General features: G+C 42.7%; 2 protein-coding genes across 2 annotated transcripts; one reads left to right on the top strand and one right to left on the bottom strand.

The window, feature by feature from the left end:
- The first annotated feature begins 1,349 nt into the window (after nucleotides 1-1,349).
- Nucleotides 1,350-6,168, top strand: fam210ab (family with sequence similarity 210 member Ab). The gene is made up of 4 exons (XM_084472326.1): nucleotides 1,350-1,480; nucleotides 3,185-3,668; nucleotides 3,842-3,953; nucleotides 4,569-6,168. The coding sequence occupies exons 2-4, from the start codon at nucleotides 3,211-3,213 to the stop codon at nucleotides 4,914-4,916; spliced, it is 918 nt and encodes a 305-aa protein (XP_084328452.1). The 5' UTR covers nucleotides 1,350-1,480; nucleotides 3,185-3,210; the 3' UTR covers nucleotides 4,917-6,168.
- An 8,175-nt stretch (nucleotides 6,169-14,343) lies between these two features.
- ldlrad4b (low density lipoprotein receptor class A domain containing 4b) lies at nucleotides 14,344-16,077 on the bottom strand. Its single transcript, XM_084472342.1, has one exon. It carries the CDS (start codon nucleotides 15,991-15,993, stop codon nucleotides 15,457-15,459), a length of 537 nt encoding a protein of 178 aa, XP_084328468.1. The 5' UTR covers nucleotides 15,994-16,077; the 3' UTR covers nucleotides 14,344-15,456.
- Between the last annotated feature and the right edge of the window lie 249 nt (nucleotides 16,078-16,326).

Here is a 16,326-nt window from a genome sequence, read left to right as displayed (position 1 = left end):
CCATGAGCTTGTGGGGAGATTGAACGCATATTAGATGAGGAGAGAAGAAAGGAAATCATTTGTATTGTCAATGCCAGTGGTACACCATCGATCTCTGATGTCAAGGATGTACAGTGATTGATGCACTTATTGTAATTAGGGGAAAATGCCACAGAGGAGAAAGGTCCTTAAAAAATGCTATTTTCCGAAACCATTTCTGGTTGGTAGAATTGAAGGCGCTGATCAAAATACCATTATAACCGTAGTACATCTTTGTCTTACAAAATGTTGATTCTGTTAATTCTGTTTCTGTTAATTAAATAATTAATAAGTGTACTCTTTATTATAACAAGAGTACAAGAGGACAAGAGTTTATTTATCCAGGTGAAGTCCCATTAAGATATTGAAATCTCTTTTACAAGGGAGGCGTGGTGTGCACAATTGGTGGTTGGTGGTGTGTTGAAAATCACTCCAGTCACAGTGGTGTCACACGGGCATACAGTCACAAAGACATTGTCCACACAATTGCACAGACTCACAATTAAAAGGCATTGTTGTTGATGGTGATACAATAAGTTGTGTCATATTAAAATGACCTACCGTGCAAACCCAAAAACATTTCACACCTTTAGCAAGAAGAAAAATACTTTACTCTATATTATGATTACAACTACTTACCAACATGTACAAAATTATATATATATATAATAATACAATACATATTCATCTAGAATTGCATGTTTTTCAGGTAATTTATAGCCTATAAAAGCTTCTATGGATTCTAAAAATTCTATGGAAATACTTTTTTTTTTTAAACTAGTATGTGCTGTAATGCTCTGTTATATATTTAATGTAGGCTACCTTATCCATCTTTCAAGTAAGAATTTCACTGATGGCATAATACCTTATGCTCCCATCCGTTATCAACAAGAATTGACGAGAATCCCAACCCATAGGCCTACTGTATAACCCTGGCTTGGAGCCTAGAGAAGTCGGACATCTGCTGACAAGTGTGTTGAATTACAAGAGTGTGTTGTGAAATAAAGGATTCGATCTCAAGCATGACTGTAAAAAATATATATAAATAAAAAAATATATATATATACACACACTAAATATTTTATAATAAATGTATTAGTGTCATCAATTTAAAAAGACGTGTAAATCATCTCAGACATCAGATTGTTGTGTGATGAATACAAGACGGGGACACTTCATAAGACCCATTGATAAACGAATGTTTTTTTGCAGTGAATTAAAAGCGTTGGCGAAATTCAACCAAACGGGGAAGGGTTTCATGGTACGCGGCGGTGCCAGTGTGGCTCCCAAAAGAAACCTCATTTCCCATCGTGCATCACGCGGTGGAAATACATGCGGAAACTCATGCGTGCTGTCGCACCAGCAGTCTTTGCAACTTAAGGTCCTTGGGTGACACCTCGGGCATGGTTATATGGCTTTTGGTCCTACGGGAATCGCTGTCCTCACACCGTATATATTGAAGGTATGTAATGCGTTGTTTCCGTTCCTATTTAAAACTGTTATTATGCGGTATAATAACAACCAGTTTATCTCCTGTTGGGGACCTAGCTTGGCTAAACTCGTTGAAGGCTAGCATCATGCCATGCTATCTGAAGTCAAACAGCGTGCCGAAGTTGGCTGCAGTTCATAGGCCGTAGCCTTCTGACGTCTTCTGTAAGGGTGTCGGTGTCGTATAATGTTGCCTACTAGAAAGCTCTTCTCAATCCCTAAGACTACTCAGGTATCACCACTTGGAAGACTTGGCTTTCACCTTATCCCCCAGTCGTCGCAGTCCAATGTCAACTAACTAGCTTAGAAATATTGATAACCGTAGCTAGCTAACTAATGTGGGCAACTAGCTCAGTGTATTTGCCATAAAGCGCTTCATACGTTGTTTTTGTCAAGGAAGCTGCATTACTCAGCTGCAATATAAGTTATGTCTTCGTTCAGGTCCAAGTCACGCCTAAGTGCCTGTTTATCTCAAATGATGAAGGCATTTGGTGGTGGGCTTGTATCGAGAAGTTAAATTAATTAATTAAGTTATTAAGTTTTGTGCAAAGTTAAGTTATGTACTTCAGAGACAGCACTCACACTGGCGCGATTGTGGTGTCCTACATCTGTCAAAATGTTAGGGTCCCCTTTTTGTTGCACTAGCATGTTAAAGGTCATTGTAATTGGTTATGTGTAATGCTTAATAATTCAAATTCTATTCAAGGCATCTGTACAATCAAGAGAACAATATAAATCCTCTAGAATCTAGATTGAATACTATCTGAATTTTCTCTCTGAAGATGATGACAGGTAGGCACACTGAAACTCAAGGTGGGTGTGTCAGTTGGTAGTGTAACCCACATAACGTGTTATTTGCCATGTATGGTTAATGTAATTGCGGTAGTAACAGTTGATAAATAAATAATTAAAAAGATCTCTAGCCGCGATTAAAACACATTCGCCAAGTCCAAGTTTCTTTCCAAGCTCTGATATACCCAGTGCTGCTATCAGTATTGGAGAATTGAAGGAAATATATTTTCTTTTAATTTAGGCTAGATCAATGTTGCAATATTTATATCAGGGTTCTCGCCAAACAATGTAGGCTGATAGTGCAGCTGTTTCACCTTACTCTTTTCCAGCGCCACCATGTAACGTTTAATAATAGGGCTGACTAATAATAATGAATAATGCTTGAGTTCTTTTTGCAGCCCAGCTGCATGCATACCCCCATCCATGTTTCTCTATGCTACAGTTTTTTTTTTTTGTGGCTGTTAATTGTTTTTATTTTTTATTTTATACAAACAACTTTTCATAAAATGATAGCATCTATTGTAGTTATTTGTAAACCTTCAAAGCTCTGCTACTAAAGAAATGTAATATTCGAAAAATTAAGCAATGTCCTGTTCTTAATTTGCAATTAATTTTTCTAAAAGAACCGATTAAAGTACCAGATCGCTAAGCAGTATTGATAAAGAGTAGTAGTAGTAGTAGTTTTTGCTTTTTGTTTTGGGTCAAATGCTTTTTTGGTACTTAACCTCATATACAAAGTAGAAAACCTGAGTTTATTTGGATGTTGGTTGCAGCAATCTTTAAATGATTTGAAGATATGAGGATTCTTGTAAGCATACACAACAAATCCAAACAATTAAGGACTTCATGTTGTAAATAGAGATCCCCTTTGTGTTGCTTATTTCAGGCGAGGTGGGAGAGGAAAAGAAGAGGATGATGCAGCGCGTCCTTTCCCATCATGTCTTGCGGCAGGTGGCAGCGATGCGAGGGGTGTCTGTGCGCTTGTCCGGCTCTGAACGTCTGGGCCCGCTCTGCTGCTGCGTGCTCCTCTCGCCACGCCTAGCAGTGGGCTCGCATCGTCTGCTGTCTGTCTCCGCTGCAAGCCATGCAGTGCAGCATCCCAAACAACAGCCCACCGAGGAGGAACCTCTGCCTCCCACTCCTCACGCCCAGGAGCAGGCTCCTCAAGCGGTCCGCGCAGGTCAAGCGGGCTCCGCGGGCTCCATCCAGCCAGGAGAGGAAAGCCCGGAGATAGACCCACTGCAGGACAAGTCTATTGGCCTGATTCAGAGGTTCAAGAGGACTTTCAAACAGTACGGGAAGGTGATGATCCCGGTGCACCTGGTCACCTCCTCCATCTGGCTTGGCACTTTCTACTACGCCGCCATGAAGTAAGCGGCCCTCTTCTTAATTAGTCACTGGGATAAAAGGCTACAACAATTTAACATGTTTCTGATGTTCGCCCCTCTTGTCTCTTTATCATTTTGTGAGACCAAGTCCATTGTTGGCATACAGAAACACATTATTTATTTTTTTATTAAGCAACGTGTTTGTGTTGTTTCAGAGGTGTGAATGTCGTGCCATTCCTGGAGTTGATCGGTTTGCCTGAGTCAATAGTCGGCCTTTTGAGAAATTCTTCAAGTGGCTACGCCCTCACTGCATATGCCATGTACAAAGTAAGTGCAATCCCACAATAATTTCTGTGGTTGCAAAGCAAGCCACACTACTGTGATCATGTTTGAAATTATTATTCTTCCTCCCTATTTCGCGTTATTATCAACTCCTACAGTTTTTTTAGGTATAAAAAGCAAACCACTACCAAAAAGTTGGGCATATATCAGTGCAGTCATATATGTTTTTATAATATTAGTCAATGGGGAATGGGGACTTCATCCATTGTGAATGTGAACAACTCAGAGTTGTCAAAGTTGGTACACATATAGAAACCGTGCATAAGCAGTTCTCCGAAAAGTAAAGTACCTCTTAAGCGACGGGGAGCTCTATAACTCGCAATCAAACAAAAGCGATCAGCCATATCATTCGGGCTCATGGAATATTGTGCCACAACAAGTTGGCTTATGCAACCACATGCATTTTCTTCAGGAAATGCACATGCAACCACATGTCTAGTTGTTTCTGTTCTGCTATGTTGTCTTATCCCTTGTTTCATACCTGTGTTCCATTTTCTGTATAACTATATTTCTCATAACCAGAAGTATCATTGAGTTGATTGTTCGTTGGTCAGTTGGCTTCACTCCGCCTCTTCCTCATGTATGTTTTCCTCCCTATAGATTGCAACCCCAGCTCGATACACCGTGACCCTGGGCGGCACGTCGCTCTCGGTGCAGTACCTACGCAGACACGGCTACTTCTCCACACCGCCGCCCGTCAAAGACTACATCCAGGACAAGATGGAGGAGACCAAGGAGAAACTGTCTGAGAAGATGGAGGTTACGAAGGAGAGGCTCACGGAGAAGATGGAGGAAACAAAGGAAATGTTTTCCGAGAGGATGGAAGAGACAAAAGAGCGACTCTCTGAAAAGATGGAGGAGACCAAGGACAAGTTCTCTGAGAAACTGCAAGAGACCAAAGACAAAGTGTCGGAGGGCAAAACCTTTTTCAGGAAGAAAGCCGACTAGGGAAGGATGATGACTGACATATCTGATATAAGTAGAGCAATGCAAGCGTCTCAAATTTGTTAGTTTGGTTTGTCAGTTTAGCAAGATATGGCACTTCCCAGTCTGGTTCCGAAGATATTTGCACTACCGTTGTCCTCAAACGTTTCACCAACTGTCTGCTTGAGTGTAAATAGAATCTCTAGTTGTCCTTGGCTGACCACGATGCACCCTCTTAAGCTGAGGCTAAACAACATCTTATCACCTAATGGACAATGTTAGCGCCAAGCTTACTTTAAGAGTTGCTACTTGTGCAAGAGATTTAGAAATAAAATACATCATTGGTCCGTAAATTGCAGTTTGAGTTGGATAAAGTTTTGGGTTGCCATGCATTCAAAATCTAGAAAACGGCATCTGAAATGACTATGCGGAAAATATAATTTAGGTGGAAGTCAAATAAATCCTAAAATTAATGGTGTCCTTTATGTGTACGAGTCCATCAGAGCCTTGACTCCATGTCATGGCTGCACATTTCCCTGTGTCTTTGTTTTTTAAATAACTGAAATTAAGTTTTCTAATGTATTTTTTATCAGATAGCCAAAGCTAATATATTGCGTTGTGTTTGTATCTGGTACATGTATTGAAATCAAAATGGTATATAAAAGAGTGAGAGTTTTTTCTTTTGCTTTTCAAGTGTTTTTCTGTGGGTAAGGTTGAAACTGTTATTTGTCTTTCGAATACTTGTATACGTATAACCATTAGACACATTGCAAACTGTTAGGCTAAATTATGATTGCACCTAATTTAATTTGTCCTGAAAGTCAGTTTGCTAGCTGAGTTTGCTTGTCTTGGAAATCAGAATGTATAGTTGTAATGAGTCAAGTTGTGCTAATAGAAACACATTAAAAAGATTGTTGCAAATCTTTCTCTAATTCCATAAATTAACTCGATACATTTAATCTACCGTCCCATGCCTGATTAAGGTACTAAAAATGTGTTATTTTCAATTGTTGGTCGGAAAAATAGTTTATTTTTCGCAATCTCATTGGTCGAAAAAATAATTCATTACTAGAGATCTCATAAAAATATATTATTTTGAGGGGGGAAATGACTAAATATCTTGTAGGTCAATGCGTTGCTGCCAAAAATTGCTGTTGGGGTGGACAGAAGCTTACATTTTGCCCAGTGTCTTGGTTCAAACAAAAATGACACCCAGGCTGTGACATTTGGGGAAGAAATTAGTCACACTACTGTCTGTAATAAACATTAAGCTCATTATGGTTTCTGATATTTTTTGTGTGGAAAATCCAACAGCCCTTTCAAGGGTATAATTAAACAAACACAACCTTATTTCTATTAGCAATAGCATCAGACACACAGTAGGACTAGCTAACACCATCAGGTTCAGCAGATAAAACCTAAATAGGCCTATACCTAAGTAAAACCCATCCTTAATCAACCTTAATGACCTTTAGTAATCCAACACCAATAAATAACTAAACGAAAGTTAGATGAGATAAAAGAGATTCACTAGCCTACTGAACTTCGTAATTGTTGGTTCTAACGATACCTTCACAGCTGGCGAAATCGAGCTAACTAACTAGCAAGCGACAACTGAAAATGTTTTAATAAAACTGACTGAAATAACGAAAAAACCCAGACCATGTACAAAATAATATATATTCATATATTTGAAAGTTCGACCTTGAAACTTTTTAGCCTACTAAATGAAAGTCGAAGGAGGTTCAACCCTGCAGCGTCAAGGCTGAAACGGTCAAATGACGGAACATTTTTGGCGAAAAAAAAGTTGCTCGTATTTGATGGACGATACGTGTTTTTTATTCGATATTCGAAAAAGGTGATTTATTACTTTAAGAGTTACATTATATATATAGAAGGTGATGGAAATTATTCAAACTATGCATCAAAGCCATCGGATTCTTTACCATCCAAAAAGTAGTTTGAGGTGTTTAATATAATATTTTATTCATATAAACCAATTGAGCATGTCGGCATATGGCCGAATTTTAAGCAGTAATAAATTGCATATATAATGTATAGGAGCTACATCGTTTTAATCTTATCTGTGTAAGTAATGCACAAAAAACACAGAAAATATAGTTTTGTCTTGTCTCGTACTTTCTTCCAGTCTTCTTCATGTAGGCTAACTATGAGTCAGTTAAGCACCCCTCGTTGATTGTTTGATTTGAGTTACAATGACCTCTACTGTCCAAAGTAATGAACAACTGTTTATACAGTTGGACCAAACCAGGTGCCTGATGTATTTTCTAGCCTTAAAACACACACACACACACACACACACACACACACACACACACACACACACACACACACACACACACACACACACACACACACCTGTCTGTTCTCCCTCGGGGGGTATGACACTGAGGACAAGACATGATTTGTATTCTAAAAATCCTTTTGCTGCATTTTCACTCCACTCAGTTGCAAATCAATGGAGAAAGGGGAACAAAGGGCTGCACTTCAAACCTAGACAGGGAGATCAGCCAACGAATGGACAGTTTCTTTAATCCCCAAGGTCTGCAGCCTACCTGTAAACTACCGTAAGTAGGCCTATTTCATCCCTCCCATCTGCCTGTGCATTCACTGCAAGTTGAAAATAAAAGATTTTGGTCAATTACTGAGGAGTAGGTTGTACAACTACAATACTTGTTTTATGGAAGTACAATCAGTCGATTGTATGAGTCAGATGAAAGTATTGTTATCCCTTCTGCGCTACATAGCCTACCTGTGGATCTCCTAGTACCAGCCCAGCATTAACCATTATGAGGGCTTTGGAGGGCACCTGCAGTGTCAGGTACAAGAAAAATCTGCATGAACCTTACGAGAACTAGTGTGGGCTTTTAAAACACTTTATGTTCCTCCCTTCCTAACAATTCCTCATAAAATAACTTTTCTATATGTTGAGTGCTTTACAATGGTCATGTGGAGTCACTGATTTACTCAAGCCTTCAAATATGTTGAGGAAAAAAAAAAAAATTCAAATCTATGCCTTTTGTCTGCTTCCTTTTACGAAAAATAAATACATAAATTCCTTAAATCTTTAAGGTTTCTATAACCATTTACAAGAATGTCTTATCTCTTGCTTGGCCAGATAAGTTATGTAAGAAAAAGGAAGGCATTTCATTTAGTCTTATCACCACGCTAGACTGTAGCACAGTGTGTGTCATTTTCTATTCCAACCCTTAGCCTCACCCTGGTGGCCAGGGCCGAGCAGGCCCTGGCCACCAAAAATATTTTGACGGAAGTTCACGCAGAGGACACGGACAATGTGTCTCCCTCCAACCCCCTCTCCGCTGCCCTTCTGGCCGCTACCAGCGTGGTTTGGTTTACTTATTTTGTTAGTGTTAAAAATTTTGACAGGCTACCAGATGGGTCCTTCAATAAATTCATAAGGTCTCGGTGTGATGAAATATACATAAATTCCCACAATATGATTTAAGAATTTCATTATATTTCATTATACAATTTATATTGGGAATGTGTCTCGAAGAGACCAGAATTGGCAAGAGCATCGTCTTCTGTTTGTGTTTAACAGAGAAAAGTCATTTAGTTCAGTCCTTTGTAACGATGGGAGTTAGCACCCTGGGCTGACAGGAGGCTACCGGCATCACTGCAAAGGGCAGACAAATGTATTGAAAAATCCACCCCATGTATGCAATCGATCAATGTTGAGGCAGGGAGTACAGCTAGATACCCAGATATCCTCCCACTTGAAATAAACCCTATCGGTATAATTACTTGGGTGAAACATGAACAGAGAAACCAACTGAGTAATCACTTTTAAAGTTTTATTCATTACGCTGCAGTTTGACTACAGCATAAGTACAAGCATAAAATCTTTGACTACAACAGCACTTTGAGCAACATTTTTTAATTATTTTCCCATTATTTTCTGTAAAAGTATTGCAATAACAGACCTTAGATCTAAAACCTATTACATCACAATTGCTTAAATAAAAAGAGGCAAAATACACAACAGTTTTACCTCTGTGTTTATATATATTTATATATATATATATATACTTACTGTATATGTATTGTATGTAGTCATATACAGTCAGATATATTTCAGCACAGAGGGCGAAGGGGCAACGAGAGAGGATTAGTACTGTAAAGCAAACAAATGTAAGGAAACCCATGGTGGAAGCAGTCTTACGTGTGTGGAGGACTAGAGAGAATACTAAACTGTAGAGACAATGTGGTTATCATCATCAACTTGGTTTTTCAGATCCAGAACGATAGAAAACAGCTACTTGTTGTCAGCAGTCGAAAACAGACATGTAATTGGAAAGAGGAAAAACGAAAACAAATGCACTGCACGGAAGGATATATATCTACACACACACACACACACAAACGCACAAAAAGGCACATATACATATGTATATGTACACAAACACATTTGTATACGTGTGTGTATATACATATCGTGTTATCAGTCTGAGCCCGAGTTAGTTCTTCAAGCTAGTGCAGGAAATAGAAAATAAAAGAAAGTCTAGTGAGAGAGATGAGAGCTGGCAGCAGAGGCCTCCCCCATAAGACAACTAAAAATGACACAACTTGCCACTTATTTGGTGCTCTGAAGAGAAAATGACTTGTTGCTATGTACACCATATATAGATAAGGATAAACATGCTCTGCGTATTTATTTTGTACAGTGGAGTTATTCTAAGTACATACTGTAAATAAACAACTGCAGGTTAAACATGACTCTTGTTCCAATATACTGTGTCACATATAACATTGTAACATATATATATTAAAAAAAAGAATATAATTTAAAAAAACAAAATTTGAAGACATTTTGCAGAACGGCATAATTCATCAGTCAACTTCAGTCAGTCTTTGAGGCTGGTTCACCTTTCTGATTTCTCGACTAGAGGGAATGACCGTGTTCCTTTGATCTGTTGCCCATAAGTCATAATTCTCTCATCAGGTCCAAAACTAAACAAGAATGCCAGTGTGGAGAAATGAAATAATCGTTGGGTTGTACACAACTCGAAGCAGAATATACTGAGCCAGAAATAGAGCTATTGTAAATATACTAAATTGTTTGCTGCAAATAAGTGGTGCAAGTGTAAGCTTTTGGCAGGTAGAAAGAAAAAAGGTGTTGGAATCACATGAAACTAGAATTTGTGTGAACATGATTAAAGCTAGTTATTTAGAAACCGGCTTTGTTTCCATGTTAGTTGATCACAGAGGCTTCTCCTAGTTAGGCTATGTTCACCTTCTCTCATGAGTTACAAACAAGATTACAATGATTTTCTACGGGAAGTTTCCCCCCAAATACTTCCCAGGTAAATTAGGGTTGGGAGAAAGCTTTGTAAAGACTATGAAATGTTTTATTTGATGATTATTTTAAAGGTGCGTGTCCAGTATTAACACACAGGCGGTTGCATTGTAAAAAGTGTTTTCTTTTAAGAGAAACTGATTGTTGACATTCTATGACCATTTCCTTTATCCAGAGGTTAGTTCATCCTTATCATTACAGACTAATATTCATAGCAAAATATTTTAAGTAGTAATTTGTATGTGTTGCAACCATATTTCTATAAGCATACTTTTGCAAACCATGTTTTCTTGTTAAAAAAAGAAGAAAAAAAAACAAAGCACATTTTCTTTTAACGGTAGGCATTTACAAAGTCGATGCTGCTTTCTTAAAATTTATTATATTGTCTATACATTATGTTACATTATTCACAACATGTTTTTGTGTGGTTTCTACCCATTGGGCAGGATATGTGCATAATATATCTTCTAGTTATATACAGCACCTTACAAACAAACACAAAGAAACACAGACTACTTAAAAAAGCACCGTTGGAAGTGAGGCACAACGAAGGTGGAGCTTTTTGAGTGCAAGTGGGTTCCTATGTCTGCTCCACACGCTGCCCAGGCCGCCGCTTCAACGCCTGCCTCTCGGCCGCTCTCCCTGGGCTCCCCAGTGAGTGCTACGAGGGCCGGAGGAGAAGGCCTGGGGGCCCCTTCTGCAAACACTCTTGACGGTGATCTAAACCGAAGCCAAGCGCAACGCGGGATCTGGTCCCTCTGGAGTTCTGTGAGACAGCAACCTGCCGGCACCAGGTCCGGTCTGGAGCCGGCAGGGGGGGGGGGGGATTCAGGGGGCCAACTGTTGCACAGAGCCTGAGTGGCGGCTTGGTCCCTCGAAAAATAAATAATAAATATAAGAATAATAATATAATGACATTGCGGGGCAATTTAATTCCACTATTTTTCCCCCGGAAGAAACTTGATTGTTTGAATGGAGCTCGTGCAGCGGTGTGCCAGAGAGCAGTGGGGTTTGTTCTGCCTGGGGGCATGTCAACGCTACAAAGCCTGTCATAGCCAGCAGAGAAGCAGGGGTTTTATATTCCATCCTAGTTCTCGGTCTGAAATAGGGAACGTCTTTGGAGAGTGTTTGCAGAAAGGGCTGTTCTTCCCCGACCCGGAGCAGAGGGGACCATGGGAACAGCAGACGGTACCGGGTCCAAGATGCGGCCTGGCGGGGGTGTGGTCTGCTCAAACTTGAACATTAGGCACCGTATTAACTCACATAATAGTAACATGCAAACCTCCTTGTAGAAAACATAAAATTCATCTTTATATCCTCATTTGTACATACGGGTGACGACCGCGATGGACTGAACGGGCTGACGCCAAAGCACGGTAAATGGAGAGAGGGAGAGAGGGGAGGGGTGGATGAAGGACATTGAATGGTTTAAACAGCGAGGTCTGACAGTCAGAGGGTAAGAGGGGCCGTAGGGGTGGGGCAATGTTTCCACTGTGCTGCTGGACTCCGGGGAGGTGGGCGGGGGGACTGACTGCAAAATCAAAGCGAGGTGGTGGTGACAATCATTGATTCTGGCTCTTTATGTGCTTTCATTGGTAAATACAAAAAGAGCAGAAAAAAAAAAAAACGTTGGAAAAGTATGACAACAAGGCCCACGCCAGCCCCCCCACCCCGCCCCCCCCCCCCCCCCTTTCAACAACTATTGACTGCAGATGGCCTGGTCTCTATGTGTCAGGTGGTGTTTTGGATCAGATGGGAACAAAGGGAAGGACTGAAGGGGACTCGGCCAGCAGCAGTAGTAACGACAGTAGCAGTAGCAGCAGCAGTAGCAACAGCAGCAATGTTATAGCTAGCACACACACACATACACACACACACACACACACACACACACGGATACACAAGAGCAGAGCTAAAACGAAATGACCTGAAAGATGACCATGACACACACACGCCTACTGAAAACATTCATGATGACAGATCAAGGAACCAATAAGAATGCAAAGGATTTCTTTCTCCCCCCTCTTAACTCAAAACAAAGCCTCTAGCCCTCTTCATCCTCATCCTCATCCTCATCAGTGATACGCTAACCAGATACCCCGTGAGCTGAGGATATACAAGCTTTGGGGGAAGGCAACCCTTTGCCTTTCCGTCTGGATGTCCGGCATGACACGTGAAGAGGTGTTACAGGCCTGGGATCTGCCTCTGGATGTGACGGGGGGGCCCTAAGAACACGCTGCTTAATGCAACGCTGGACTGGCTTTTCATTGACCATTCTATTTATCGTGTCTGTTTCCAACCAACGGCGTAGTGGGAATTCAGCCGCTGTACTCTGAATGAGATGTTATGAAAGCAAATTAGTGATGAGGAGATTCCTGTGAATGGCGCTGAATAACCAATATGTCCTTGAATCCTATTTCCTTTACTTAATTATCGAGCTGCAAATAGGTGAACTAAGATGAACCCAAACACACACACACACACACACACACACACACACACACACACACACACACACACACACACACACACACACACACACACACACACACACACACACACACACACACACACACACACACACACACACAGCTCCTGGAGGAAATTAAGTGCTTTTCTGTGTTGGCAAGGGGAATAACAGACAGACACATCTGTAGACACACACACACACACACACACACACACACACACACACACAGGGGCAGAGAAAACTACACTAGTGCACCCTGCCAAACAGGGTCTCCACTCCAGTCAATTTTAAAGGGCTTTGCGGACTCTGCATCATCTCGGGGTACAGATGGAGGGATGGAATGAGCGAGGGGGAGGCGGCCAGGGCTGTAAACACTGTGGGAGAAAGCTGGTGGGCGTTGGCTTCAAATGCTTTCGAGTAATTGGGAGAAAAATGGAGATAGAGAGCAATGGGAGGTGCAGGATGGAGTGAGGGAAAGTAGAGAGATAGAGAGGAGCGAGATGGAGGAAGGGGATGGAGAGAGGGAGAGCAGAGATAGAGTGGAGAGAGATGGGGAGAGAACCAGGGCCGACAGTGAAAGCACAAGAGCAGAGAAGGCAACGATGAACAGAGAAAAAGGCTAGTTCTCCTTTGTTTGTTTTTTTATCTCTTTCTCCCAAAAATATTTTTTGTTTTCGTTTTATATATTAAAAAAAGAATAATAATCATAGTAATATGGACCCTTCCATAGCCCTTGACTCCCGACCAAGGGCAGCTTGGTGGACCCTGATTACTGCGGCGGGGTCGGACGTAGACGGCGGTCTCCACTTAGGTACTTAGGTAGAACACAGAACATTGAGCCTTTTAGGGTGGAGTCCTCTTGTCTTTGTGTTTTGTTTCATTTTTTAATTCAAGTTGTCGAATGGTTTTCCTTCGTTGTCATGGCGGTGATGGAAGGAATCACGTGTGATTCGATTGTAAGGAGAGTGTGGGGGGAGGGGGCGGGGGCGGGGGCAGGGGTGAAAGGTACTGTAAGCTATTCAGAGGCGGGTGGGTGGGTGGGGTGGGGTACGGAGGTGTTCTGGGAGAGAAGGAGCTGCTGCCAGCTAGCTGCTGGATGGACCATTAGGATTGTGTTGTCAGTCTTCTGTGTTCTCCGGTGATCATAACAAGAAACAGATACATGTGGTTCAAGGCCGTATGCCGTGTGGGTGTCACCTATTTTCTTCTGGTTTGAGGCACAGACATTGATTTTGAGGCCGATAGGAGGACAAGTCACTGCACCACAGAATAAAATAAGAAAACAACCGATAAACAACCAAAAACATGAACTTAACAAACACGCCTTTCACTTCTTATTTTTTTTGTAAAGGATTTCCGTGTAGTTTCTGCCATAGACTTTAGCTACAAAAACAACAAAAACAAGCCTCAGTGGTGCAGAGCGGGTCTGCAGGGCCAGGAGCGATGCCCAGGAAGTCCGGAGCCCCGGCTGATGGTCCATCCAGCAGGTACTGGAGAGCAGCCCATTCTCTCCAGCAGTGGAAGAAGGTGCGCGTGAGGTCGTAGGAATATTCAAGCTCTTCCTCTTACTAAGTCTCACTGTGTCTGTGGCGGACGCAGACAGCGGTGTCCTAGGCTGGGTACAAGTGTTTCTTGCGGTTCTCAAATAGAAAAAAAAAGACAACAAGACAAATCAACAAAAAAATAAAATAAAAAGGAAAATAAGCTTATAATACTTTTTTTTTTTTGCTCCGAACTTTTCAAACGGAGCTTAAGTTCAGTCATGAAAAAGGACAAAAATATAAACAAGTTCAGTATCCCCATTACACACATAGAGTAGAAGCTCCCTCTTCTTCTAGGTTGGTTTTGTTTTTTACAACAAATAGATAGTGCAACTTTTGGAGAGCTTTTCTTTTTGTTTTTCAGGAGTTTTTGTGTTTGTCTTCAATGTTAAAGATGCACCCCCCCCCCCATTCTGCTCCCCCCTGAACCTTGGCACTATGATTTGGATTCATTCTCATGTGTGTGTGTGTGTGTGTGTGTGTCTCGTCTCTTTAGTTTCTTGTCGCGTTTTCATCGTGTTCTAACTTTCCGAGTTGTCACGTTACAAGTTCTCAAGTCCAGAGTTCTCACGTTCAGAGTTCCGCTTGTGCACAGGTCCCGGTCCAAATGAAAGGGACAAAAAGAGAAAAGGAAAAAAAATGAAAAGAAAATATATTTTAATCCTATTAGTCCTTAGCCTCCATGGGTGTGCAGGGAGAAAGAGGGGGAGAGAAGGGGGAGAGAGTCAGCGCCATCCCCCAGAAGATGAGGAGGGGAGAGAAACATAAAGCAATGATTAAAAAAAATAAAGGAACATCTGAGTCATTCCGATCTCTGCTAGAATTTAATGTTTGTCTTCTCCGTGCAGTGCATATGTCTCACTACCCCGCAGTGCTGCTGTCTGAACAGGTAATACTAAGAATGAAATTAAATCACTAAACAGATGCTCGGCTCCTCCACTTGTTGTAGCTAAGGTTGATATTAACTTGTGCATGGGAGTGTGAAGAGAGACAGAGAGAGAGAGAGAGAGAGAGAGAGAGAGAGAGAGAGAGAGAGAGAGAGAGAGAGAGAGAGGGAGAGAGAGAGACTCAGCGTTCAAAGGTGACGCTGAGTTGCTCCTCGTGGTGGGGGGGTGGGGGTTGTAAAGACAGGGGGTCGGAAGAGAGGGAGAGACAAGCCGCTTAAGGTGGGGGTGAGAGTGCCTCCCCCCCCCGACCCCCCAACCCTGCTTGTTCCTACACCATGCCGTCCGGCGGGCCGTCCTTAGCCTTGGCAGGTGCTGTTGTGCTTTCCGATCGGCTCCGGCTCTGCGGCTGGATGGCGCTGGCCCCGGGGCCCCCCCCGGGCCCCCCGCCGGCCCTCTGCTTATTGCTGTGCTGGTGTAGAAAGAACGCCGTGCCGGGGTAGTGGCCCACCACCTCGCTGTAGGCCGGGGGCGGGCCCTCCATGCGGCCTCGGCTGCACGAGTTCACCGCGCTGATGCCAGAGTTGCTGCTGGGCGGCCGTGGGCCGCCGCCGCCGCCCGCCGCCACCACGCCCACCCCCCCGATGTCGATCAAGTCACTGTCGTAGATGGTGCGGTTGGGTGGCGCCCGCACCGACTCGCGGTTGAGCTCCATCTGCTGCTCCGGGTCGCGCAGCTGCAGCGTGCACGGGCCCTGGTAGGGCGGCGGCTCCTCGCCGTCTGACAGCGAGATGGTGGGCGGCAGGTCAATCTGGTGCTGCAGGTAAGGGTAGGTGGGCTGGAAGCGGCCGAAGCGGTCCCGCTGCATGAAGGAGGGCGCGGCGAAGCGGGCCTCGCGAGCCTGGGGAGCGTACAGCACCTGGAGGAAGGGGGGGGCGTTGAAGGAAGAGGGACAGAGGGACAGAGAGAGACAGAGAGAGAGAAAGAGAGAGACATGGAGGGAGAGAGAGAGAGAGAGAGATATGGAGGGAGAGAGAGAGAGAGCGAGAGATGGAGAGAGAGAGAGAGAAAGAGAGACAGAAAGAGAGACAAAGAGGAGAGAAAGAGGAGAGATAGAGAGGCAGAGAGAGAGGTGGGAGGAACGGCCGTTAAGTGTGCACCAGTGGATGAATGGTTTCCACCAGCAATCACCGGACCACCC

Source organism: Micromesistius poutassou (genome assembly GCF_964030765.1).
Source record: "Micromesistius poutassou genome assembly, chromosome: 8".
NCBI lineage: Eukaryota > Metazoa > Chordata > Actinopteri > Gadiformes > Gadidae > Micromesistius > Micromesistius poutassou.
The sequence above is the reverse complement of the archived record's forward strand: the minus strand, read 5'-3'. Positions and strand labels throughout refer to the sequence as shown.

Bases quoted from the DNA above. Each gene is read 5' to 3' on its own strand.
- ldlrad4b (XM_084472342.1), bottom strand. From the start codon at position 15,993: ATGCAGCGGGACCGCTTCGGCCGCTTCCAGCCCACCTACCCTTACCTG.
- fam210ab (XM_084472326.1), top strand. From the start codon at position 3,211: ATGATGCAGCGCGTCCTTTCCCATCATGTCTTGCGGCAGGTGGCAGCG. The intron at 3,669-3,841 runs GTAAGCGGCCCT...GTGTTGTTTCAG, and splicing joins TTCTACTACGCCGCCATGAA to AGGTGTGAATGTCGTGCCAT. The intron at 3,954-4,568 runs GTAAGTGCAATC...TCCTCCCTATAG, and splicing joins CTGCATATGCCATGTACAAA to ATTGCAACCCCAGCTCGATA.